This window comes from Dama dama, chromosome 18, assembly GCF_033118175.1.
Source record: "Dama dama isolate Ldn47 chromosome 18, ASM3311817v1, whole genome shotgun sequence".
NCBI classification, from domain to species: domain Eukaryota; kingdom Metazoa; phylum Chordata; class Mammalia; order Artiodactyla; family Cervidae; genus Dama; species Dama dama.
In genome coordinates, this window is record NC_083698.1 from 12,685,312 (window position 1) to 12,713,127 (window position 27,816).

A 27,816-nucleotide genomic window follows, 5' to 3' on the forward strand; every position below is an offset into this window, starting at 1 on the left:
CTTGATCAAAACACGAGGAACAAACAAAACCCATCGAAGGAAAAGGTGGAGCGATACTGTGAAACACGAAAGGAAAAAACAGTCAGGAATTTGTTATATTTTTTTCTACCAGGGATCAGACCATGTTGTCAGATAAGTTACACGTGCTGGAGCCAAGGTGAGACCCTGTTAAGAGGTTTTAGGTTTCTGATTATCTGGGGGAAAAAAAGAAAGAAAGAAAAGAGAAGAGTGGAAGAAGAAAGATATTTTGTGGAACAGCCACCATCTCTGCTCCATAGAGGCAGGGATGTCTTTGTCCACAAGTGAAAACATTTAAAAAACTCTCCTTTCCACTGAGTGAGTTGTGAAGGGGCCCTGGGGCCTAACAGATGTACCATCTCCTGGGGCTGTATGGCTAGGCGATCAAGGAGCACCAAGGAAAGTTAAAGGTGAAATCTTCCTCTTCCACCAAAAAGGCCGGCCGAAGGTTGCCTTCTTTGGGGCAGACAGGGGCACAGGGGTTTGGGAATCCATGAGGAAATAATTACTAAAGTCCCAGGTAAAGTATCAAGTCCAGTGCAAGTGTGAGGGCCGGTGGGGATGAGGAGGTCTGTGGTCCCTGCCTCTCCCGGCACCTGCTTGGGCATCTTTGGCAGCCCATGGCTCCTCCCTAGCCACGCGGTGCCCCTTGCCTCTCTCACACGTCCGGCGTCAAAGCCCAATGCCCAAGGAAAGCTAACTCTGAAAGGGGTTGAGGAAAAAGGCACAGACTTATTAAATTTCCCTGGTCTCCTTTCCCCACCACTTCCTTCAGGTCTAGGCACAAAGGCAGGTGCCGATTTGTAAGGCTGCCTCAGGCAACACCTGACCTGTTGCTCCCACACCATGAAGAAAGAGGCCGGACGTGAGGGAGGCTTTTCAAGTTCCAACAGTGAGAATGTTTCCCAGATTCCTTGATAAATCCTTCACGTTGTGGTGAACACCCATTCTCCTGTCCTACATCAAAACATAAACTTGTTTGACTTGAATGCTACTGGCCCCACGTACAATTTTTACTAAGTGGCCACCCATTCTGAACAGGCAACCTTATATTTAATAATAAAGGGAAACATTCCATGCTGCCCAAAAACCTGCGTCAGCAACACAAAATTAAGTACTTTGGCCATTAAAAAATTAATAAATGACAACGGGTGTACCACCCAAAATAAATCTTTAAATGTTCCTCTCCATTAGAAAAATCCACACGTTTCCCTGCTCTAGGCAGCCCTGCCCTCAGACATTCCCTGGCTGGCCCCGAATTTCCTTTATACACACAGTAAAATCACTTGGGGGAAATTAATATATGAAAAATGCAATCATCTAATTTTCTTATTCTCCATTAAAGCACTCTTTCACCAAAAAGGGGAAATTATGTATTTGGTTTTTTTTCTTGTTAATAAAAGACCCACTAATAACACACAGGAACAATAAAAGGCATCTTAGGGGAGACCTATATGTGAATGAACTAGAATCAAAACTCAGATCTAGTTTAATTATCAACTCTGGCTCCATTCCAATCCCATATCCATCCAAAGTCTCTCGATCACCATTCTATTTAAGGTCTAGGAACTTCACTTACCTCCATGTTAATAGTCCATGATGGACAGGACAATTAGATGGTTTAGAGACGCTGGCCACAACACAGCCAGGGTAAAGGAATTATTTGTTTGGCGTCTCATTTTTCTCCCCTGATGTGGACATTATGGTGAAAGCCCAAGGGAGCTTTAATCAATTCTTAACTTGCTGGAATCATCCACCCAAGTTTACTCTGCCAGCTCTGTCTGGCATGAAATTGTCCGAAGATGTAACACAACAGCATTTGTATTTTACACATACACACATATTGCTATCTCCAGTGTCTTTCTCGTTCTTTGAAAGCTCTTCATCTTGGATGGTATCACACCTGCCCAACAAGGGGGTGGGGGTGGGGGGGCATTGGCGGGAAATCCTGAAGGATGGTGGCTGATAAAGAAGTCAGGGCCAGGGCAGGTCTTTTCACATGCTAATTCCCGCCTATTCTAGCTGCACCTACAAATAGAGCTCCAAACAGACTACTTCTAATACAGGGGAAGGTAATTACACTCACAAAGGCACCTCTGTGTCAGGGCCCGGCACCAGGAGCCAGCAGGTCTGGGAGACGGAGGCTTAACAGAGACTCCTGCAGTGAATGCACATTGTCTAACACGAGGGAAAATGCCAGACTGGGGGGACCCTGCAGCCTTCAGAACAACAGTGGTGCACCTTGTCTGGGAAGGTTATTTAATGCTTCTGGCACCTGTAGGCAGAGCCACCTCTCTTTTCCTACCGTGCAGGTTTAGAATTTATTTGGCACGTATAATTGTATATCTTGATCCTGGAGCTACAAACAATGGGCGGCACGTCATGTCTTGATCCTTGAGCATTCCTCTTGGTTTCTCCCAAGCGAGTTAACCCTTGGATATACAACCTGGCGGCACCTTTCCGAGAAATACCACTGGCGCCTCCCCCCTCCCCCCCACCCCCCGCCTTTATGTTGTGTCACTGGTGTGAAAGCCAAATCAACCGGTCAACAATTGGAGACTCCACGTAAGTGACACTGAAATTACTTCAACTGTATATAAAATCTCAATGCTTATTCTTGGCTTTCTTTAGTCCAGGGACTTTTAGGATACTGGTGTCTCTTTAATTTCATTGCAATCCTAACAAAAGCACCTTGACATCTCGAGGGATTTTGGTAGGAAATGCCACACCTGTACCAGGTCTAATTCTCTAGTCTTCTGCCATTGTATGTTGCTTGGCCATCAATGATGCTCATCATTCAGATGGGATGGAGAGCTTTACTACATGGAATTTTAGTCTCAAAGAAGTCTTGTCTTCTTCACAAAGCTAATCTGTAAACTATGTCCCATGTTTTAAATTTTTCTTTCTTTTCTTACCTTCTTTGCCCCCAACTTCTCCATGTGACTCATTTACAAGTTGCATAGTTTGTTTCTAGTCCCAAGGTTTAGACCCTGAAAATTTTAATATAAATACTCTGTCTGTAATCTTCACCTTCCTCTTATACAATACTTGCACATTAGACTATTTAAATAAAAGCAACTCCTCCATCTTATTGTCATGTATTTATTTCTAGCTCAAATTACATTAAGCATTATAATTACCATTATATATAGATATTACATTTAAATTCAGGCAAAGTTATTTAGAGTAAATATTTACCACTTTTTTTGCTCTTCATCCCTTGTTCCATCTGCAAACTATCATCTGGAATCATTTTCGTCTTACCTGAAGTACATTCTAGAATTTCTTTTGGGAAGGTTCTACCAATGATGTGTTTTCAGAGTTTTCCTAGTCTAAAAAATATCTTTATTTTACCCTGTTCCTGGAAGACATTTTCATAGGCCATAGACTTCTAGGTTGAAAGGTTTTGTTTTTTTTGTTTTCTGTACACACTGACGATATTATTCAAATGACCTCCAGCTTCCTCTGTTTCTAAGTTAGCCAACAGTTCAACTGTTCCCCTTTAAAGACAATCTGTTTTGCTTTCTAGCCACCCTTCAGCGTCTTTGAAGCTTCTCTTCAGCTTCAGTGTTTAGCAGTTTCATTCTGATATGTCTAGTCTGGATTAATTTATCCAGATTGGGATTTGCTATGCTTATTGAATCTCTAGATTAATAGCTTTCAATAGTTCTAGAGAATTTTCAGCCATCATTTCCTCCTGGTTTTTGTTTATACCCATTAAACCAGCTCACAATTCCCTGTGTACCACTCTCTCTCTCTATTCCGGGTAATTCTCTTGTCTTCTAGTTCACTAATTCTCTCTTCAGCTGTGTTTAATTGGCTGTTAAAGGCAGAATTTTGAAATGCTGAATTTTAAATTTCAATCATCATAAATATTTTCACTTCTACATTAAAAAAAGACTTTCACTTTATAGTTACAATAATTTTGAAATTTTAAATCTTTGAAGGTTTAAAATGCTGTCAGGTTGCTTTTGCCACCTCTTCTTAAAGTGCCTTGTTTCCTTGTCTGATTTGAGACGTTTAAGAGCTGCTCATTTTCCTTGGAATATTATCTATGAAAATTCTTTAACGTTTGGGCTGAAGGTGGGTTCCTCTTGAGAAAACTTGTGTTCTTCTCTCAGGTAGCTAGAGGCACTACCAATTCAAGATTATTTAAAAATAAATTCCCATATCTTGAGAGCTTTCATATCACTCAAGAAACATAAATTCAGTCTGGAAACTCATGTGAGACAAGCTTGGCATTCCTGATGCTTAGGGAGGGGGTTTCCCCTCCCCCTTCTCTCCCCCTCCACTCAGAAACAAAGCAATTTTCCTTGCTGTCTAGATAGTATAAGAGAGCATTAAAAAAAAAAAAAAGGTTGTGTTTTTACTCAACTATATTTGATTTACAATACTGTATTAATTTTAGGTGTATAGCAAAGTGATTCAGTTATACACACACACACACACACACACACATCTACGTGCAAGTCTTCTCAAAGAGGAAGAAAAAGGGTAGACTGCATTCAAAGAAATAGTCAAAATATATCATCTTAAATGTGGATCTATATCTGAATTCTGCCACTCCACATCAATGGCCAGGATACTGCAAGAGCAAGAATACAGACTGCAGAGTCAGAAACCTGGCCTCAGATGATTATTCTGCCACTTAACTACTGTTATACGGGGCAAAGTTCTTAAAATCTCTGCACCTCCAGTTCCTCTCAAAAACCAGTGAGGAACATTTGTACTGACATAAGATTTAATTTAAATGCAATGATTAATATAAAGTACCTGGCACAAGCATCTTTAATTAAAAAAGTGATGACATAAAGATAATCACTATTATCAATGAAAAGCACACTGTCCTGTCAAAGATGAAAATAGGAATACTTGACATATTCTTTAAAAAACCGGCATCTGGAGTATGACTCCTTTATGATTTCTACATGAATCACAGGAGAGTTCTACATTTACCAGGTGAAGAGCAAATCCTTTATTTGGCAAAAGACCTAATTCTACCACGTAAAGTTGTTTGCTACATTGATCATACCCCACATAGGACTCTGGCTGTCATAAGACATATCTCCTTTATTTTATATTCAGTGCACATCTCTCAAGTTAGCCATCCTTTAAATACAGACCATGGTCAATATTAGAAACCAGAGAAATGAAAGAACAAATTATAAGAAATATACCTATCACTTCTGGAAAATATATTCAGAGCCCTCCATGAACAGTGGATTGGTAGCATCATTTTTAGTACTTCTAAATATAAAGGACAGCAAATTATATTCCAAAAGTTAAGCTAAAATAAAAAAGTGTTTTGTTTAAACTAATCCTGCAGGCACTTAGCAAAAAACAAAAACAAAGAAACAACAAAATAAAAATACTAACTTGACAAAAATGTTTGCCTCTTGAAAGATAGGTTACCCAAAGCACGAGGCTAGGAGATTAATGTTCTATTATTACATACCTTTTTATATATGAACTTTCTTCTTTTAAAAACTATACTACCTATTAACATTAACTTTTGAATGAACTTTACAGCACTAGAATTATTCTCTGACCTCCCTTAACACTCATCACTCTGAAGGCAATGAGGCCACACTCATCTACATAACTCAGCACACCTCATAGAATGTCAGCCCTCAACAAATATTTGGTGAATGAATGGAAGAAAGATAAAAATCTAACCATTTTCTAGTATTTTAAAGGATCTTTTCTAGCCCTGTTCAGCACATTCAGTTCCTTTAGGCATCATTTAATAAAAAAATATTTTTCACAGTGTCTCATTTTATTTGGTGTTCCAAGTATAGGTACTATTATTATCCCGTTTTCACAGATAATGCATCTGAAATGTAGGAATAGAGAGATTTTTAAAGTCTTTTCTTCCAGTTTATTTTCTTTTAATGCAAACTTCTAAGCACAATATGGACAGCATTACATCATTTTGAATATTAGACACAAGTTCACACCACATTAGATTATAAAACCTGGCCTCTTGAGGTACTTGATACCCCTTAATTTCTAAAATTTTGCCTTTTAATAAGACAAAATGTCTCAAATGTTCATTTTATGGCAGATATTAGTGACAAAGTTATCAGGAAGGCACAGAGTTACTTTTCAGTACTATCATTTGGATAGCCACTTGGCTCGCTGTCAGATTACGTCTCTCTCCGCAAGGCAGGCAGAGTGTGCACTGCTATGCTGGTCAGTGCAAGAGTTAAGGGAACAGAATTGCCTCACAATGGATAATTTTAATTTCTATAATTTAAAGAGTTGAGCAAATAGATGGAGAAACAGTGGAAACAGTGGCTGACTGTATTTTTCTGGGCTCCAAAATCACTGCAGATGGTGATTGCAGCTATGAAATTAAAAGATGCTTACTCCTTGGAAGGAAATTTATGACCAACCTAGACAGCATATTAAAAAGCAAAGACATTACTTTGTCAACAAAGGTCTGTCTAGTCAAGGCTATGGTTTTTCCAGTGGTCATGTATGGGTGTGAGAGTTGGACTATAAAGAAAGCTGAGTGCCGAAGAATTGAGGCTTTTGAACTGTGGTGTTGGAGAAGACTCCTGAGAGTCCCTTGGACTGCAAGGAGATCGAACCAGTCCATGGTAAAGGAGATCAGTCCTGGGTGTTCATTGGAAGGACTGAAGCTGAAGCTGAAACTCCAATACTTTGGCCACCTCATGTGAAGAGCTGACTCATTGGGAAAGACCCTGATGCTGCAAAGGATTGAGGGCAGGAGAAGGGGACGACAGAGGATGAGATGGTTGGATAGCATCACCGACTCAATGAACATGGGTTTGGGTGGACTCCGGGAGTTGATGATGGACAGGGAGGCCTGGTGTTCATGGGGTCGCAGAGTTGGACATGACTGAGCGACTGAACTGAACTGAATTCAAAGAGTTGATATAAGATCAAAGATAATGTGCTTATTCTACACAACAAAACAAAGCAAAATTGAGTCATTCTATCTAACGTTTTAAAAAAGTATTTACTATTAAAGGCAGTTAGGAAAACAATGATCCTTTAACTACCCTAGCCTAAATTATTACACAATTCATGGCATTCAGTGACCTCTCAGTTGTTTTCATTTCCATTTCCTTAGCAAGTTAGTGTCATCAATGACACCAGACCTGTGAATGGCTCCATATCTGTGCATAGCACAGAACTTTGTCTTTAGACTTCCTTGAATTATCTACCAGGCACAGGCTCTCTCTTACCTGGCTTGATACGTCTATGTGATACCTTACGTTCCACAGAGAGATTGCATTGAGTTTGAAACCCAGCCTCCCACTTCCTTACAAGGTATACGACCTTAGAAAAATTACCTAAACCCATCACGCGTTCCTTTCCTCAACTGTAACTTGGAACTGCTTAAAAACAAAACAACTATCTACATCATAGGCTGTATGTAATTGTTAGTTGCTCAGTCATGTCCAACTCTCTGTGACCCCCTAGACTATAGCCCGCTGGGATCCTGTGTCCATGGAATTCTCCAGGCAAGAATACTGGAGTGGGTTGCCAATTCCTTGTCCAGAGGATGTTCCCGATCCAGGGATCAAGTCCGGGTCTCCTGCATTGCAGGTGGATCCTTTACTGCATGAGCCGTCAGGGAAGCCCATCAGAGGTTGTAATAGGGATTAAATGGTGTAAATTGTATTAAGCATGAAGCCTCGCTCAGAGTGAGCATTGGCCCTAAAGAGCTTGCGTGCACACATTAACACACTCACTCACATACATACCCACCTAAGGGTGGACCCTGCCTCTGCCCCTCCTAAAAGTCCCAGCACCATATTTGACCCTGTTATATTTTCAGATTTTTCAAATCCTTCCATCGTCAGTGACTCTTCTGTCTACAGACAGGCAAGGTTCTCCCAACAAAATGAAAACAAACAGTAAATCTCCCAACCTCTTCTCCCTGCTAACGTTACTGCTCGGCTCCATTTTTTCTCTCAGTTGCTATATGCTTTCCCTTTTGTTTCTTTCACAGTACAACCCTTAGGCTGACTGGTTTGTATCTGTGAATATTTTCTCCTCCAGGTTTCTACCTCTGCCATTCTCCTTAAATTGATTTCTGAAAGATAACCGGTGACTTCCATCTTTCAGTTCACAGGCCTTTTCTTGGACTTCAGTTCCCCAGTCTCTGCAGGACTTGAAGAGCACTCTCCTCTTTCTCCTCCACATCCATCTCATCACTCCTGGGGCTCCCACCTGTTCCTTCCCGTTCTCCACTGGACAGCTGTTTCTACTCCCCTCTCCCCCACACTTACTTATTCCTGCGCCCAAATGAGGGCACTTGTTGAGTTCCATCATTGGTGTCCCATCGGTTTGGGGGTCTTACCCACTCTCATAGCCTCATGCATGCACATGATCCCTAAAGAACATCTCAAGCCCCTGTCCTCTGACAAGGCTCCAGCCCTACATTCAGCAGGGTGGAGTAGGAAGAACACCTGACAGGGAGTCAGAAGTCTTGGTCCTAGCTGTACCTCCACCTGCCAATCACCTAGCCGATTCTCCTGAGATTTCTGTGCTTTGATTCCTCAGTTATAAAGGTAACACCAGACAGAAGGTTTTTTAAGATCTCTTGCAGCTTATCAAGTATTATGAAATGACAAAATTTACAGTATCATCATCCATCCAGGTGCTCAAGCCAGAAATCTGGCTTCTAACCTTCCTATACTTTTCTCGTTTTATTACTTTCCAAGACTTGGTAAGTCTAACTCTCACATACCCTTTAAATATACCCCCCACCAAAAAACACCCCCCCCCCCCACACACACACACCATCACACCCTAGTTTAGGTCATGGTTATCCCTCCTCCCCGCCACCCCCAGCCTGTATCTTCCACACTGGCCTCCCAGCCTTCCTCTTGCTCTTGAACACAGCACTCTCCACACTGATGCTGAATGACCCCTCCTCAAGCACAAACCCGATCATGCCGTTTGTCTCTGCCTTCTCCCTGCCTATTACGCCTCATCTTTCAATGCCATCTCCCCTTTGAAAGCCTTCCTGGCTCTCTTGCTATGTGTCAGCTCCATCTCTGTTAGAACACTGCATGGCCGACCTTCCGACAGCCCTTCTCAACTGCACATGTTGTGGTCCAACGATCTCTTTATTTGTCCAACTACTCCCACGAGATGGTAAACTACTTGCGAAACCATGCATTAGGGATGCCCTGGTAGATTAATGGTAAAGAATCCACTTGCCAGTGCTGGAGCCTTGGGTTTGATCCCTGGTCCGGGAAGACCCCACATGCCACAGAGCCACTAAGCCCGTGCCCCACCACTACTGGGCCTGTGGGTCGTAACTACGGAAGCCTGCGTGCCCTAGAGCCCCTGCCTGCAACAATGCAGAGAAGCCACTGCAAAGAGAAGCCTGCATACTGCATCTAGAAGGTGGGCCCCACGTGCCGCAGCTAGAGAAAGGCCCACGCAGCAACGAAGACGCAAGCATAACCAAAAATAAATAAATCAATGATTTTTTTTTAATGTGCATTAGAATTCACTCTCATATTCCCAGTGCCCAGGGCAAAGCGTGCGGATAAATAAATGGAGGCCTCAGAGCCCGGGAAAGCGACCCCTCACCTAATTAACTATTTCCTTCACATTCAACTTCCTCAGTATCCTAGTTTTCTTTGGTCATTAGTTGCCAACTTATCCTCTTTCTGTGCTTTCGTATCCTTGCTATATAACTTGGCAACACCTGGCTTTTGCTTACCATTCATTTGCTCAACAAATATCAATCAAATGTCTACTCGTGCGCCAGAAGCTGTCACAAGGACGCAGCAGTGAACAAGCGAGGTCTCTGATATCACGGTTCACTTTGGAGGAGGAGAGACAAGAGGGGAGTGTCGGGCGGTGACGGGCCACTCAGAGACCTGGACGAGGGGATGTGACAGCCAGGGACGTGGTGTCCCTCCAAGCAGGCCTCTGCGGAGCTATGTTAGGGGAAGAGCCTTTAGGCAACTGAAGAGGAGGGGATGAGCCTGAAGGATCTGAAGAGGAAAGGCGGCCAGTGTAGTGAGCAGAGCAGGTGGGGGTGGGGGAGTGAGGAGCAGGATGGGGGTCGCAGGGGTGGGGTAGGGTGCAAGGTGGAGCGGAAGGGCCAGCAGGGGAGGGGCCAGGGCTGCGGTCTACATGCAGTAGCACAGATGTTGTTAGACAGGTTTTCACCAGAAACACCGTTTCTGTCGGGCACGCTAGCCTCCTCTTGCCTCTGGTTTCTTCTCAAATATCACCACCTCAGAGATGCCTTTCTGACCACTCTATTATGTCTGAGTCATGTATGGATGTGAGAGCTGTACTATAAAGAAAGCTGAGCGCCAAAGAATTGATGCTTTTGAACTGTGGTGTTGGAGAAGACTCTTGAGAGTCCCTTGGACTGCAAGCAGATCCACCCAGTCCATCCTAAAGGAAATCAGTCCTGAATATTCATTGGAAGGACTGATGCTGAAGCTGAAACTCCAATCCTTTGGCTACCTGATGCAAAGAGCTGACTCATTTGAAAAGACCCTAATGCTGGGAAAGATTCAGGGCAGGAGGAGAAGGGGACGACAGAGGATGAGACGGTTGGATGGCATCACCAACTCAATGGGCATGAGTTTGGGTAGACTCCGGGAGTTGGTGATGGACAGGGTGTGCTGTGGTTCATTGCAAAGAGTCGGAAACGACTGAGCGACTGAACTGAACTGCAATGCAATCCCATGGACTAGAATCCACCAGGCTCCTCTGTCCATGGAATTCTCCAGGCAAGAATACTGGAGTGGGTAGCCATTTCCTTCTCCAGCTGATCTTCCCGACCCAGGGACTGAACCTGGGTCTCTTGCATTGCAGGCAGATTCTTTACCATCTGAACCACTAGGGAAGCCCTATTAAAAGCAAGCCCACTCCCCACCCCCACCCCCACTTTCATCTGGAGTTGGCCCTTCTCCATCCCTTCAACCTGCCTTTTTCCTCAAGGTTCTCAGCCTCACTTGATGTCATATAGTCTTCTGAATGGCTGACTTCTTTTATCCACATAAGTGTGAACAGGGACTTGGCTTCTCATAGTGACATTCTGAACCACTAGACCAGTGCCAGGCACACAGTCAGAATGAGTTAATCTGACTTATATTTTAAATTTAGATCACTCTGGCTGCTGTGGGGACTATGGACTTGAGGGAGTCAAGAGTCAAAACAGAGAAACCCACAAGGAGGCTTTCACAGAGCTTCAGGTGAAAGAGAAAATTGGATGAATTACTGCTTTGGTGGTTGTAAAGCCATATAAACATCCCCTGATATTAGAAAACTAGCATGGCACGATGTCCTCCAAGTCAGGACTAAACACTTGTTTTCCTTATGTGGGGCTAAGAACTCATAAAAGCAGGTATTTTTATAAACTGCGATCTAGAGAAATTACTCTGACATATTTGTATATTGCTAAGATAAAAGTGATCAACTGATGGAATTTGACAAAATCTACTAATGGTAACAACTGCACATGCCCCTTAACCTAACGATTTCATTGCTAGGGATTCATTGTGTGCATTCACAAAAGTATATCACAATATCTGCAGGGAGGTTCACTCTGTCATTGCTTGTAACGTCTCCAAACTAGAAACAAGTACTCATCAGTAAGAAACTGCTTTAAAAAAAAAAAATGTATACAGTTATTAAATGAGAAAAGAACATTAAGATACACTGTGTGCTCAGAAGGATTTTGTTTTTGTTAAAAAAACACAGATATAATATTGATGTGTCTGTGTGTGTGTACAATTTGTGATAGAAGAGAGAGAGGGAGGAGAGAAACAAATAAAAATTTAAATGATTTATAACAATATATGCAGTGGTAATCTTTTAAAGAGAAAATAGAACGGTAAGGAGTAAAGAGACAATTTTACTTTCCCATAGACATTCATGAATTATTTGATTTTGTTTTGAAACAAACTTGTATTTTACTTTAAAAGACCAAACAATATCCCTTTGAGATAACTAGCAGAATAATCAAGTCTAGAGGTCTCTTCAAGAAAATTAGAGATACCAAGGGACATTTCATACAAAAAGGGGCCCAATAAAGGACAGAAATGGTATGGACCTAACAGAAGCAGAAGATATTAAGAAGAGGTGGCAAGAATACACAGAAGAACTGTACAAGAAAGATCTTCATGACCCAGATAATCACGATGGTGTGATCACTCACTTAGAGCCACACATCCTGGAATGTGAAGTCAAGTGGGCCTTAGGAAGCATCACTACGAACAAAATTAGTGGGAGTGATGGCTATTTGAAATCCTGAAAGACGATGCTGTGAAAGTGCTGCACTCAATGTGCCAGCAAATTTGGAAAACTCAGCAGTGGCCACAGCACTGGAAAAGGTCAGTTTTCATTCCAATCCTAAAGAAAGGCAAGGCCAAAGAATGTTCAAACTACTGCACAATTGCACTCATCTCACATGCTAGCAAAGTAATGCTCAAAATTCTCCAGGCTGGGCTTCAACAGTACATGAACTGTGAACTTCCAGATGTTCAAGCTGGATTTAGAAAAGGCAGAGGAACCAGAGAACAAATTGCCAACATCCATTAGATCATTGAAAAAGCAAGAGAGTTCCAGAAAAACATCTATTTCTGCTTTATCGACCTACACCAAAGCCTTTGACTGTGTGGATCACAATAAACTGTGGAAAATTCTGAAAGAGATGGGAATACCAGACCACCTTACCTGCCTCCTGAGGAACCTGTATGCGGGTCAAGAAGCAACAGCTAGAACTGGACATGGAACAATGGACTGGCTCAAAATTGGGAAAGGAATATGTCAAGGCTATATATTGTCACCCTGCTTATTTAACTTATATGCAAAGTACATCATGCGAAATGTTGGGCTAGATGAAGCACAAGCTGGAATCAAGATTGCAGGGAGAAATATTAATAACCTCAAATATGGAGATGACACCACTCTTATGATAGAAAGTGAAGAGGAACTAAAGAGCCTCTTGATAAAAGTGAAAGAGGAGAGTGATAAGCTGGCTTAAAACTCAACATTCAAAAAATGAAGATCATGGCACCCGGTCCCGTCACTTCATGGCATACAAATGGGAAATAACAGAAACAGTGACAGACTTTATTTTCTTGGGCTCTAAAATCACTGCAGATGGTGACTGCAGCCATGAAATTAAAAGACACTTGCTCCTTGGAAGGAAAGCTATGACCAACCTAGACAGCATATTAAAAAGCACAGACATTACTTTGCTGACCAAGGTCCGTATAGTCAAAGCTATGGTTTTTCCAGTAGTCATATACGGATGTGAGAGTTGGAGCGTAAAGCTGAGCACTTAAGAATTGATGCTTTTGAACTGTGGTGTTGGAGAAGACTCTTGCGAATCCCTTGGACTGCAAGGAGATCCAACCAGTCAATCCTAAAGGAAATCACTCCTGAATATTCACTGGAAGGACTGATGCTGAAGCTCTACTACTTAGGCTACGTGATGCAAAGAACTGACTTGTTAGAAAAGAACCTGATGCGGGGAAAGACTGAAGGCAGGAGGGGAAGGGGATGACAGAGGATGAGATGGTTGGATGGCATCACTGACTGGATGGATACGAGTTTGCACAAGCTCCGGGAGTTGGTGGTGGACAGGGAAGCCTGGCATGCAGCAGTTCATGTGGTCACAGAGTCGGACAGGACTGAGCGACTTAACTGAATCAAGAACATATTTCATTACTTGCTTTCTGATTTTATGAACAGTAGCTCCAATGACTCCTTTATATATACCCTTCGAATAAGAACACATACAGAACATCCAGGAAGTTGGATGGAATATACAGCTGAATGTGAGGCCTGTGGATACAGAGAGCCAACTGTATTCATTATTCGACACCATTTTATATAAGGGACTTGAGCATCTTTCCCCACAGGTAATGAAGGGACGATTCACTGTCAGATGCAGTGGGGACAGAGGCCTTTGATTAGAAAACAGCAGACAGGGCTCATATTCCTAGGTGACTTTCCATGCCAGATGGAAGTGTTTAATTTGCAATTACACAGTCTGAAAACAATTTTCAACAAAGCTTGACGGATCTTTACCATCTCTGCTTCACTGACCACTTTTTGTTCTCAAAAAGAGCCATGAATTATTCCATTGCTTCATAAGGAAGCATCTTTTAGTCTATCTTAGCTGTGCTGCCATTTAACATTAAATAAATCCTATTTCATTAAGAAGGTGCAATCTATGCCCTAAATAAAGCTTAGTTGGCACCTAAGGAAAAGCAATAATCAAAAGTAGATACGTATCACTTCTGTATATAGAATTTATTTTACTTATACTTTAGTTACCTAATGAAAGGGAAATACCAACTCATGGTTTCTTAAGAAAAGTAGTATATGTTGCAGATTTTTAAAAATTACATTATATTCAAATAGCTCTTTCAAGGACAATTAATTATCCTGCCTTTACTTCAATCACCTGTGGACTCTGATCTGTAACAATGTCTCTTAAATGTTACCAAAATGGGGGGGGGGGGGTGCTTTGTTTACAGACTCTGCTCTATCTAAACTATTTCTAGCTTTAGGAATGTGAAATGTTTACCACATCCACATTTTTTTTCAGTTGCAAATGTACATCTAAAGCAACTATTCTAATTACCTTTTACTGGGAAGTCACAGTTAGAATAGCTGGGTATTTTGAAAGTCAATTCAGGAGAAAAACAGAAAGCCCGGTTAAGTCCAATTAAGTGAGGTTAAACGCTGCAGGTCTAAACACACAGACAGAGCCTACCCTCAACCCTCCTAGGTCCCACATTGTCATGTTAACAACAGCAAACAAAAGGTTTAATGGGAGGAAAATGAAGATTATCTGTCCCACCTAAAACTAGGATAGAGGTCCTCTTTTTCAAGACCTACCCAGAGGGACACAACCAGATTTAACAGTATTAGTCACCCCAGGTCACTGACAATTTTCTATGGCACCAAGACTAAAAACAGAAAACTTGAGCGCTGAAAAGAGGTATGCTGAAACAATTACTTGGTACAGTACACAGCATCTGAAGCTGGGAAAGTCGCTCAGGCGTGTCTGACTCTGTGGCCCCTTGGACTGTAGACTGCTAGGCTCCTCAGTCTGTGGAATTCTCCAGGCCAGAATACTGGAGTGGGTAGCTCTTCCAGAGCATCTTCCAGACCCAGGAATAGAACTGGGGATTCCTGCATTCCGGGTGGATTTTTTTTACCAGCTGAGCTACTAGGGAAGCCCTAAAAAAAATTATTTTATTTTATTTATTTGGGTGCACGGGGTCTTAATTGAGGTATGCAGGATCTTTGATCTTTGCTGCTGCATGTGGGATCTAGTTCCCTGACCAGGGATCAAACCTGGGCCCCCACCACTAGGAGCATGGCGCTTTAGCCAGTGGGCCATCAGAGTAGTCCCTTTCCTCAGTCGTGTCCAACTCTTGGTGACCCCACGGACTGTAGCCCCAAAGACTCCTCTGTCCATGGGGCGTCTCCAGGCAATAGCCCTCAAAGGCAGGATCTGGAATCAATAAAGAGATTTCTGACCACGGAGGACTGGGGCAAAGAAAAGGAAACTCACAGGAAAAACCTGAGGCTGGAAAGTGGGAGAAAACAAATGAGGAAGAGCTGGGGAGGCCGCACAGCCCATGAGACTGAGCAGAGAGGGGCACCTGCTGATCTGCTGGGGACACCCGGGGCCCGCAGAACGGACGGGCCTGCCTGCCAGGTCACTCTCTCGCAAGGCAATCACGTTTCCAGAAGCTCAGAGCTCAAATTGTTAGTGACTTCACTTGGTAATTACCAATACACCGAAAGCAGTGTTTTGAGAGGCAGCAGCCAGGCCTGTGGAATGCCTCTGAACTAGATGAAGCCACCAGGCTAGTAATTAAGCTAACTTTATATGGGAGAGGTCTCTTGCTCAAACTTGAGCGATCCTGCTCATGTCAAGAAAGCCATTTTAGCACAAAAGTGGAAACAAGAAACTTCTGAGCCTCAATTTCAGCTCAGATGCCACCCTTGGCACCTCTGTTCTCCTAACTACAGAAGTAGGAGGCCGACTCCTTCCAGGGGGTGTTACAGGGGATTAAGATTATGAAATACTATGAAGATGAAAAGGACTGAGTCTCAGTCTTGTATCATTTGCAGGTAGGTTAACAGTCTCCGTTTCTGTGTCAGCAAACAAGTTTTTACCATTTTATCCATCTAGACATTTCGATAGCAGTCACTGCCATAGCACCTAAGTGCTTTTTACCAGACAAGCCACTGAAAGACTGCTTGGCGTCTTGTCAAAATGACATGCTGCTATATCATGTGAAAGTCTGCAAGAGCCTAAAAATTCGGAACAGAAGAGGACTTTTCTTCAAACTGATGGTGAATGCTATGCCTCAGGACAATACTGTTTATTTCTTATAGCTGGATCACAATTTGGTGAGTGAAACAGCCATCACATCGTGTTCCACTGCACAATCACACTGAGCATTTTAAGTGCTACTTTAAAATAAAAAAATACCAGCACAGGACTTCCCTGGTGGCTCAGTGGTGAAGAGCCCACCTGCCAATGAAGGGTTTTGAGACGCGGGTTTTGATCCCTGATCCAGGAAGATGCCACATGCCGCAGAGCAACTAAGCCCAAGAGCCACGAGTGCTGAACCCACCTGCTGCTACTGCTGAAGCCCAGGTGCCCCAGAGCCGGTGCCCCACATCAGGAGAAGCCACGGCAATGAGAGGCCTGAACCACAGGAGAAGGTAGCCCCTGCTCGCTACCACCAGGGAGAAGCCCGCACAGCGGTGAAGGCCCAGCACAGCCAAAAATGCATAAATAAATAAAATTACTTTAAAAAAATCAGCATGTGTATTCCTAAACGCTACAAGATCTCTAAATAAAGGGCGAGGTTCTCCCCAAAACACTAAGAGGGCACCACATAATATTTGATCCTCACAACGTCTCAGATCTTGGAGTACTCTGCCCACTACTTGACCTTGAGAAGTACAGAGTTCCAGCTGAGGAAGGCAGACTTGCTTGAAACAACCTCAGTTATTACACTGATTGTTTACCAAGGTCACCTAAAAATCTGAGCTAAAAAGAAAAGGATAAAAAAATATTCTTAGGGAATACTTCTATAAATGCTGTGCTGAATGGCAAAACTAGGTATTTAAAGTTCACTTGCAAAAGCAGTATGTTACACATGGACCATTTATATCCATTCAGGATAAGTTGGAAATAGAAAAAAAAGGAACAACTCTAATCTTATGTGTTTGTGGGACAAGGTTTCCAGGGTCAGTATTACACAACGTCCAAAAGGCCTTCCTCTTGCCACCATGGAATGAAAATGAAGATGTCAGGCTTTGCAAAACCATGTGAACTGCTGATTTAAAATGTGGATTAAGTGGTGATCACGAAACTGATTCAAAACTCATATGAAGAATTAAATATTTCTAGATATGTTTACATAGAAAAAAGTAACATTAATTCTATACAATGTGATTTTCTATATCTATGTGTAAATAAATGAAAGATATGTTAAGTAGACATTTGACTTACCTTCTTATATCCCTGAAGGTTTACTTATTCAAATTGGCCATGAAACTTTATTTTTTAAATCTTCTCATTGAAAAACAGTGAACACCTTATGTTTGATGAAGCCTTAGAGCAGGGCATAATATAAAGCTAGTTCTAGTGGCAATGGCACCCCACTCCAGTACTCTTGCCTGGAAAATCCCATGGACGGAGGAGCTTGGTGGGCTGCAGTCCATGGGGTCGCGAAGAGTCGGACGCGACTGAGCGACTTCACTTTCACTTTTCACTTTCATGCATTGGAGAAGGAAATGGCAACCCACTCCAGTGTTCTTGCCTGGAGAATCCCAGGGATGGGGGAGCCTGGTGGGCTGCCGTCTACGGGGTCGCACAGGGTCGGACACAACTGAAGCAACTTAGCAGCAGTAGCAGCAGCAGCCGTTCATTACAACTTTTTTGGTAGAAAAGCGTAAATAACAAATTTCAAGAATCGTTTAAAGCTCTTGTTTTGCAATGGTTCTCAAAAACTATTTCCTAAATGATAAATGGCTGACATGCAAGACAATTATGACAAGGCACACATGTGGACAGGTTTGGAATGATGGGATCAGAACATAAATTCCTGATCTGGTATGGGCTTCACAGGAGTGGGTAAACTGAACTCAGCCCATCTCCCTTGAAAGATGGCACCCTGTGAGCCTGGCAGGTGCCATTCAAGGGCAACAGCGCTGAGAACCAGATTTTTACATCAGTAACAGATCCAAACAAAACTCTAGCCAGCGCCGTGGCAAACTGTGTGCAGGGGTCACAACATCATATTCATCCTTGATTTATGTCTTCTGAGGACAGCTACTTGGCAGATGGCAGGAAGGGGCACCTCTTTCTAACTGGCATGAAGATGCCCTATGAGCTCTGGCAGAAGATCTTCTCCAATTTCGCACCAATAAACACTTACTAGTGTAGGAGATGAGCGTGGACTCAAATAAACGACTAACAGGATTTACCTTGTAGATCCCGAAGAAGCCCAAGTCCCTGACGACGGACAGAGCGCTGACTCGGGGCCCCGTGGTGATCTCTCCAGCCACTTGCAAACGGATCTTGACAATTTCCAAAGGGTTGGTGAAAATCACCTGGGAGCCCCCTGCCTAAAAAAGGAGGAAAAGAAAAGATTTAGTATAAAGCACGGTGGTTCAGGAAGAGATGAGTGATTCTCCTAAAAGGAGCTCAGAATATTCTATGCTCAGTAGACTGGAGTTTCAGTTCTTGCCCCCGACAGTTAAAACAGCGATTATGAGTTTGAATCAAAACACAGTGACTGCCTGGGAGGACTTGGGTCAGGCTCTGTTTCCTTCACGTGGAGGCTGGACGAGAGCAGACACCAGAGACCTGGTCCAACACAGACAGACTCCTGTTGGCCTCCCCCAAGTCCTCACACTACAATGACAAACATTCCTTGAAGCACAATCAACTGCCACCACAAGATTCAAAGCCAAGCACACAAAGGCAGCCACGAGATGAAAGTCAAGTGGTGTCCAATTAGAGAGACCCGACTGTGCCTTCCACAGCACGGGAAGGGGGCAAGAACACGGGCTTTCCCATGACTTTTTTCTTTTTTATTAACACTTCACAATTCTGTCACTATTTCAATAATTGCCAGAGAACATGCAAACTTAGATGAAAGCTATTTTTTTTTTACTTCTCTTAAAAAATCAGATCCCTCATCAAACACCATTTTATGGACTTACGCATTATTATATTTTATTTATGTATTAACCTGTGTATAGAATTGTTCTTTTCAAACAAGATAAATGTCAAAGTAGTAAAAAAATATGCATTAAATCAATTACAGCCAAAATATGAACAACATGTGTTCATTCTGGCAAATGGCTGGATGCCACACCTCCAAGATCATCTGTGGAAATCTCTAAAGTGCACACTCTAAGGGAAATTCTAAGCTATTTTGAAGCTATAAGCCTACATTTATTATAAGCAATTACATTCTTACTATACTTCAACTTGTTATTCCTTGTCTCAAACATATTACATTTTTATATCTTCCAAACTAAGGTTGACACACGAATGTAGTTCAGAATCTTCATTACCTAGCCACATCACCAAACCAGACCACAGACATGGTGCTGACATTGACAGCTTAGCAGATGCTATTGTGGTAACAGGCACAGTTTGGGTCAATTTCATACCAAACTACTTCTTGCTAGACTCTCTGAGCCCTCAGAAAATGGCTTGTGTTAGTCAAAACCAGTTATAGGAATGGCCTCTGAAGTATTGTTTAATACCTGGAAATAAAAATCAAAAGCAACATAAGTATGCAGTGGGAAGGGATAGATTAAATGCACTTGAGTATGTGCCTGCAATGAGATATTATGCTGCCAATAAAAATAAGGTGGGAGGTATTCAATATGCATTAGAATCAAAAACTCTCAGATGTGTAAACACATGCATGTCTCTCTCCCTATTATCCCTGACCATCACATAGCAGAGATACAGTACACTGGTAACAGACGGTTTCTTTTCTTTTCTGCTATATTTTTTGTTTCTTCCACGTAGACCATGTCATGCTTCCATAAAGAAAAATAAATACTGCAGCACAACTTATCTGAGAGGTAATGTTAACCGAAAAAAAAAGAAACAAAGTAAAATGTTCATCCTTTAACTGTCTAAATCAAATCATTTTTCCATTTTTACCAAACTTAGTCAAGACACACATTCTTAAAAACAGTCTGGAATGTTCCTCTCTCCACCCATATAAACTACGGAGAAGGCAGTCTTCACCTCTGTCTAGACAGTCACCGACTCCCTGTCTGTACTTGCTTATATCATGTTTCACCCATCATCTTCATCTCTCCTGGGTGACTAAGGAAGTTGTAGAAAAAATCTGGTTTGGATTCATGAAAAGACACACAGAAGGCCCCTCTCCAGGGGGAAGGAGGCCTCCTGGGGTCTTCCGTCCACACGAAGCCATGCTACTTCCCCTGCTCTGGGGCTCAGAACAGCCACACCTTGCTCACACGCCTGCGACCTGCAGGTGGGCCAGAAGACCGACCCCTGCCTGTCTACAGCCCTGGACTATTTTGTGAGTTTGCACCTGCATCTTTCCAAGTGACAGGGAGGGAGTTGCCTAAGGGAAGGCAAAACGAAGAGATAAAAGGGACCTGGCCTGGTACCAGGGCTGAGGGCACAGTAAAGGACTGTGTTTGTGCTTCTGGACTTGAGTTTTCATGTTGCAAAAATAAATAAAAATTTAAAACTGTTCCATGCGGCAGCACTGCTGGGAAGGATTTGCTGAGCTGGAATTAGCCTGAGGTTGACTTTTAAAAGCTCAAAAGTAGGGAAGCCCATGTTCACCAAGGGTAGAATAGAGAGCAGTCAGCGCACATGTACATGGATCTTCTAGAAGAACAGAAGTCCAATGCACACTCACCACGTGCTGCCAAGAGCGGTTAAGGGGCAGCTGAGCATCACGTGTGACGACGGAGCCTCAGTCACTACTAATCGGACCATGTCACTTGTCACGAGGACCAAAGAGATGGTGGATGCAGAGCAGCCGGCACCGTGCTGTGATTCTAAACACACTGGTTTCCTGCCCTCGAGCTCTCAGACTGATGACTGTCCTCCCTGGTGGCATGTGATGGCTGCGTGAAGAGCTTTTCAAAAGCAGTGACTCCTAGATCTTACTGTTGGCAAATTAAATGAGAATTTCTGCATCTGCCCCTCCCTATATGATTAAAATGTGCAGTGAGAGTTGAGAATCATTTTACTTCACTACATCATCTCTAGGCTGCCTTTCAACTCTGAGAGGCTGCTTAAAGGGCTTAAGGCTTTGATTTCTAATTCCAGTTTTCTACATACTTACAGAGAGTAACATTTACATGTTTTATATCTAAACTTTTAACAAACCTTTTATACATATCCAAGTAGTAATAACGTTATTGAAGGTTATGATGTTTAGGTATAGAATTGCTATCTTATTCATTACCTTTGTTGTTGCTGTCTAGTTGCTAAGTTGTGTCTGACTCTTTAGCAACCCCATGGACGGTAGCCCGCCAGGCTCCTCTGTCTGCCAAGAATACTGAAGTGGGCTGTCATTTCCTTCTCCACAGGATCTTCCTGACCCAGGGATCGAGCCCACATCTCCTGCATGGCAGGCAGATTCTTTACCACTGAGCCACCAGGGAAGCCCATTCATTATCTTATAAATAACAACCACAAAAGTCAATATTATATACAATAAAATAAGAAAGAATACTCAATTCCCTTGACTCCAAGCCAACTGACAGATATCAATCTTTTAGGGCAGCATAGTGAAGTCTATCACTAAGGATGATGCAAAAGTTCCCTCCAGAGAGCTGCAGAAAATAGGGGCAGTGGGGAGAAAAGAGTGCAGTGATACTAGGGAAAAATGATGATGTGCTCATTACCTCTGGGGCTTCAGAAAGAAAGAACCTATAGACTCAAAGTGGCACGCTGCAGTGGGGCTGAAGATGAATCGGTCCTTTGGAGTCAAACTGGAAGGAAATGAGACTCCGAGGCACCAAGGGAAGATACTTATCATCAGATGCACAGGGTCCGGGCACCACCACGACCCGATCACTGAATGGTACGCTACGGTCCCTCTTCAGCCTCCTGGCCTATTGTCCATTCACAGCGCCTTCCCCACATCCCGCCTCTGCAGAGATCAAAGACAGCTGAATCTGCAGACAGCGGACAGGAACACCTATTGTGCACGTGATGTCTCCGTGTCCCTCATCACTTGAAGCCTCTGGCTATGAAGATATTGTTTTTTGTATGTGTACAAATTTGTCACAAAGCACTTCCCTGTGACTTTCTGGACTCTGTGGCAAGCAGGCCAGGTGACAGTTTTCCACATTAGAACCAGCTCCACGTGGCATAAACTATTTACAATGGGGATACTGACTTGTTTTTAGGCTTCTCAGCATAGTCTTTATGATTGAAATCTTAGTTAATATCCAGTATCTGGATCCACCTAAACAGAAACTCACATACCTATTGCAGATTCACTTCTGAGGCTTGATCATTCATTCATGCATTTATTCAACAAATTAAAAAAAAAAAATATATATATATATATTTGGCTGTGCTGGGTCTTAGCTGAGGCATGCGGGATCTAGTTCTCTGACCAGGAATCAAACCTGGACTTCCTGCATTGGGAGCCCATAGTCTTAGCCACTGGACCACCAAGAAGTCCCAATTCGCCAAATATTTTTAAGCCATCAGGTTCCAAGTTTGTCCTAGCAACAGTAAGGACACAAGATGAGTGAGAAAGCATTCCTGTTCTCAAGGAGTTTTAAAGGGGACTGGAGGTAATAAACATTCATTAAGCATTCATCACAGGCTATTAGGGTGTTGTTTTGCATGTATCAATATTCTATATGCTTTCTGTTCACTCAAGAAATAGGTTATTTTTTTCCTCCAGATTTTACATAAGAGGAAACTGAGGCATAGAAAGATGGAAGCAGCTATTATGGGCTGAACAGTGTTCCACCAGAATTCATATATTAAAGTCTTAGCCCTTAGTATCTTAGAATGTGACTAAAATCAAACATAGGACTTGATAAGAACTAATTAAGGTAAACTGAAATCCTGTGGGTAGGCCCTAATCCAATGTGACTGGTGTCCTTAGATACAGACTCAGGTATATACAGAGAAAGGACTGTGAGGAGCAGAGCAAGAAGGCAACCGTCTTCAAGCCAAGAGGAGCCTCAGAAGAAACCTACCCTGCTGACACCTTGATCTTGGACTTCCAGCCTTCAGAAATGCGAGAAAATAAATCTACCTTGTCACCCCACCCGTGGCATTCTGTTATGGCAGCGCTAACAAACTAATACAGCAACTGACACTTGAGAGCTACACAACCAACAGGCAGAGGAAGGCTTTTCTACTGAGTCCAAGAAATATATCCCTTATGAATACAAAACATGGCACATAAGATAAACGTATGGTATGTAACTCAAAGGAGGGAAAGATTTCCGCGAGCCTGGATAATCTGGGGAGGTGGTAAAGCACATAAGGAGATAATAGGTGCACAGATGTTTTTCAAGTTGATAAAGTTTCATTTGTCTAATCTTGCTCCTGTGCCCCTGGTGTCACACCAAGAAATCACTGCCAAATCCAACATCATGAAGTTTTTCCCCTGTTTTCTTCTAGTAGTTTTATGGTTTCAGGTCTTACATTTAATGTAAGGTAAGGGTCCAAATTAATTTTTTTCCATGTGGATATCTGTTTTTCCCAAGAGCTTCCCAGGTGGGAAAGAACCTGCCTGCAAATGCAAGAGACATAAAAGACGTGGGTTCCATCCCTGAGTTGGGAAGATCGCCTGGAGGAGGGCACGGGGACCCATTCTAGTATTCTTGCCCAGAGAATCCCATGGATAGAGGAGTCTGGCAGGCCACGTCCATAGGGTCACAAAGAGTTGGATATGACTGAAGTGACTTAGCATGCATGCATATTCAGTTTTCTCAACACCATTTGCTGGAAAAAACCATTCTTTCTCCCACGGTGTGGTCTTGCCACTTCTGTTGAAGATCATTTGACCATATGCACAAGGATGTGTTTCTCAGTTCTCTATTCTATTCCATTAGCTTAATATGCCTGTTTTTATGCCAGTATCATGCTGTTTGATTACTGTGGCTTTGTATAACTTGTCTTATTTTTTTTTAAACACCTTTTCCTTTTTACTGCTTGATGCATTTTACAACAGATATCATATAACCTAATTTTTACCTCTACATGATTCAGTATGGCTCCCTAAATGTGCGGGCATTTTCTAACAAAATCACAGTATTACTTTCACTCATAATAAAATTGGCAATATTTCTTTGGTATCATCTCATACCTAGTCCAAAGTTAAAAAATACAAATTGGCTCCAAAATGTGTTTATTGGTTTGTTTGAATCAAGATGTAAACAAAGTTTCCACTTTAACTTGATTATATCTCTAAGTTCCTTTTTTTAAAGGTGAATATTTAAAATATTTTATGCCAAAATGTCCATCAGCCAATGAATATACAAAGAAAAGGTGGGAAATACATACACTGGACTGTTATTTAGGGAAGAAATCCTGTCACATGCTACAACATGGATGAACCTCAAGGACAAATTCATAGAAAGCTATGGTTTCTAGGGATTGGCAGAAGGAAGAAATGAGAAATTGTTCCAAGAGCAGAGTTTCAGTTTTTTAAGATGAAAAACTTCTAGAGATTTGTTGCACAGCTATGCGAATACAGTTAACGCTACTAAATTGTACAATTAAGAATGGTTAAGGACTTCCCTAGTGGTACAATGGATAGGAATTGCCAATGCTAGGGACATGGGCCCGATCCCTGGTCCGAGAGGATCCTATACGCAACAGGCAACCGAAGACCACGTGCCCCAACTACTGAGCCCACACACCAAGAGCTGGGCTCTGCAAGGAGAGAAGCCGCCACAATGAGAGACCTGTGCAGTGCAACAGAGTAGCCCACACTCACTGCAACGAGAAAGCCCTCACACAGCAGCGAAAACCCAGTGCCATCAAAATTAATAAATAAATCAAGAAAAAAGAATGGTTAAGATGGTAGTTATATGTCATGTGTTTTTGCCACAACTAAAATAAAAAAATAAAAAACAGAATTGGTGAAAAAAAGAAAAAAGAAGGTAACATGTAAACTGGTCACTGAACCGCAGTTAGGATTTAGGAAATCCAGGCAGAGAAAGACACAGTCCCCCTGACAAGAGCTTGCGCCACACTCAGAAGGGAAATAAAACCAGCAGCACAATTGTCCAAAGAGAGTCTAATAAGGATAATTACGATGAAATCAACATGACCATCTCGGAACATCCACTGAGGGCTTGCTAAAAGCTCTGTTAGACTTTCTCTTTGGGTCCTCAAAACATCATCAGATAGGTGATAATACTATTTCCATTTTATAAGTGAGCAAGTGAGATTGAAAGGTTATATACCTTGCCAGAGGTCACACAGCTAAGAAGGGAAAGCCTGGATTCAAAACCAGACCTGCTGGATGCCAGAACCTGAGCACTGATTTCCACTGCTTATCATGGGAGCATGGAAGAATCATCACTTCAGATGGTTGGAAGGGGTATGAGACAGTACGGTGGAAATTAAGGCTAGTGGGGCCAGTGCGTGGAAGGCCTGCACTGCTAAGCTCGGTGAGTGGAGCTGCCCCCTGGGGAGGTGCCTGGGTGTGAGCGTGTGGTGGGAGGGAAGCTGGTAAGTGAAGTTTAGGAACCGGCCAGTGTTGGGACTAGTATCTAGGTCTCTGGTGACTGGCAGCAAAGTGAAAGTGAAAGTCGCTCAGTCGTGTCCGACTCTGTGACCCCGTGAACTATACAGTCCATGGAATTCTCCAGGCCCGAATACTGGAGTAGGTAGCCTTTCCCTTCTCCAGGGGATCTTCACAACCCAGGGATCAAACCCAGGTCTCTTGCACTGCAGGCAGATTCTTTACCACCTGGGCCACAAGGGAAGCCCAAGAATACTGGAGTGGGTAGCCTATCCCTTCTCCAGGGGATCTTCCCGACCCAAGGATCAAACCAGGGTCTCCTGCATTGCAAGCGGATTCTAACCAACTGAGCTATGAGGGGAGAGTTTACTAGAAGGGAGAACCCCTGAGGCAGGGATAAAAATCAAGCATTTAGTGGACTAGGTGAGAGAGAAGAAAAGCCAGAATTAAAACAATTACACTGGTAATTAGGAGGGGGGGTGGTGTGTGTGCTCAATCACTAAGCTGTGTCTGACTTTTTCCACCCCGTGGACTGTAGCCCACCAGGCTCCTCTGTCCATGGACTTCTCCAGGCAAGAATACTGGAGTGGGTTGCCTCCAAGGGAACCCTCCTCCAGGGGATCTTCCCGACTCAGGGATCAGACTCACATCTCATGTCTTCTGCATTCACAGGCAGGTTCTTTACCGCCAAGCTATCAGGGAAGCCCTGAGAAAGGCGGTGGGGTGATGCAGTAGAGATCAGCAGGGCTTGGAGCTGAATGTGGGGCTGAAAGTGGGTAGGATCAGAGAAAGGATCTGAGTTTTTGCATATGTGTAAAATGGAGGAACAAAGAGACCTAGAGAAATGACACATCCAGAAGACAGTAAAAGGGCAAGTTGGGAATTAAGGACTGAGACACGGATGAGGGCATCATCCTACGTATGCGCCTCCTGAAGGCGAGGGTTTATATGGGGTGAAAGGAAGACGAAACACCCAGGATAGAGGGCTTCCTTGGTGGTTCAGAGGTAAACAATCTGCCTGCTGATGCAGGAGACACGGGTTTGAACCCTGGGTCGGGAAGATCCCCTGAAGGAGGAAACGGCAACCCACTCCAGTGTCCTGGCCTGGAGAATCCCATGGTCTTAGGAGCCTGGGGGGTGACTGTCGATGGAGTCGCAAGGAGTCAGACACAATTAAGTGACTAAGCAACAACAAAGAGCTAAGAAATGATGAGACCCTCCAGCTGTATACCACAGTGCACAGTGACCCAGGCACAGACGTCAAGAAAGGGGCTTCCCGAAGGGAGAAGGCAGCCAGCCAAGGCTGCTGAGACAGGGAGGTGAAGTCCAGTGCATGCAGCGACCTGTGACTGCAGAGGGAGGCCGAGAAATTAGAGCTCCTGTCATCTCCATTTCTCAAGGGAAGGGCAGAAAGAGAGAATGCTAGTCATTTATGGAAGCAAGCAAGGTGGAATGAAAATTTATTTAGGGTCTTAAGGAGAAAAAGATCTAGGGAGAGTGAAAAGATAAACAGATAATTATGTTACACTTAAGCAGAACAGCACAAGTTCTGAGGCGAGGAGGGGGAGTGGAAGGGAGTTTTGTAAAGCTTGCAGATTTGCTTTAATGACACACACAGAGTTGTGGGATAATTTCGATTCACAGCAGAAACTGACAATTATTAGTCTTAGTTTTACTACATAGCCTTCAAAGATACAGAAAATAGAATCAAATGGATCAGGATTTGGCATAAGGAGCCACAACTCAAGTTCTAAAGCATAAATGAAAGCAACGTAAGAGCCCTAAGAAGCAGCAGCAGAGTTACGCTCTGGCTCTCCAGTGAAATTATGGCGAAGTCAGTCTGACCTGCAACATAGATGAGAGGACGAGGCTGTTAGTGACATCTAAGGATGAGCTCAAGGCCACTGCTTGTGCCTTCAAGCCCTCCACCCGAAGACGGGAAGACGCAGCAGGCAGCCAGTTTAAACACTACATAGGGCTGTTTTGATCATGGCATCCAGCCCCACCACTCCATGGCAAACAGATAGGGAAAGTGGAGACAGTGAAAGATTTT

General features: G+C 43.0%; 1 protein-coding gene across 3 annotated transcripts in view; it reads right to left on the reverse strand.

The window, feature by feature from the left end:
• SLC25A13 (solute carrier family 25 member 13) overlaps window positions 1-27,816 on the reverse strand; it is a 227,306-nt gene that overhangs the window by 22,061 nt on the left and 177,429 nt on the right. For all 3 annotated transcript variants that reach the window (XM_061164932.1, XM_061164931.1, XM_061164934.1), the window contains one exon: window positions 18,508-18,648. In XM_061164932.1, the coding sequence (XP_061020915.1) occupies window positions 18,508-18,648 (141 nt within the window). The remainder of the gene's footprint in view (window positions 1-18,507; window positions 18,649-27,816) is intronic.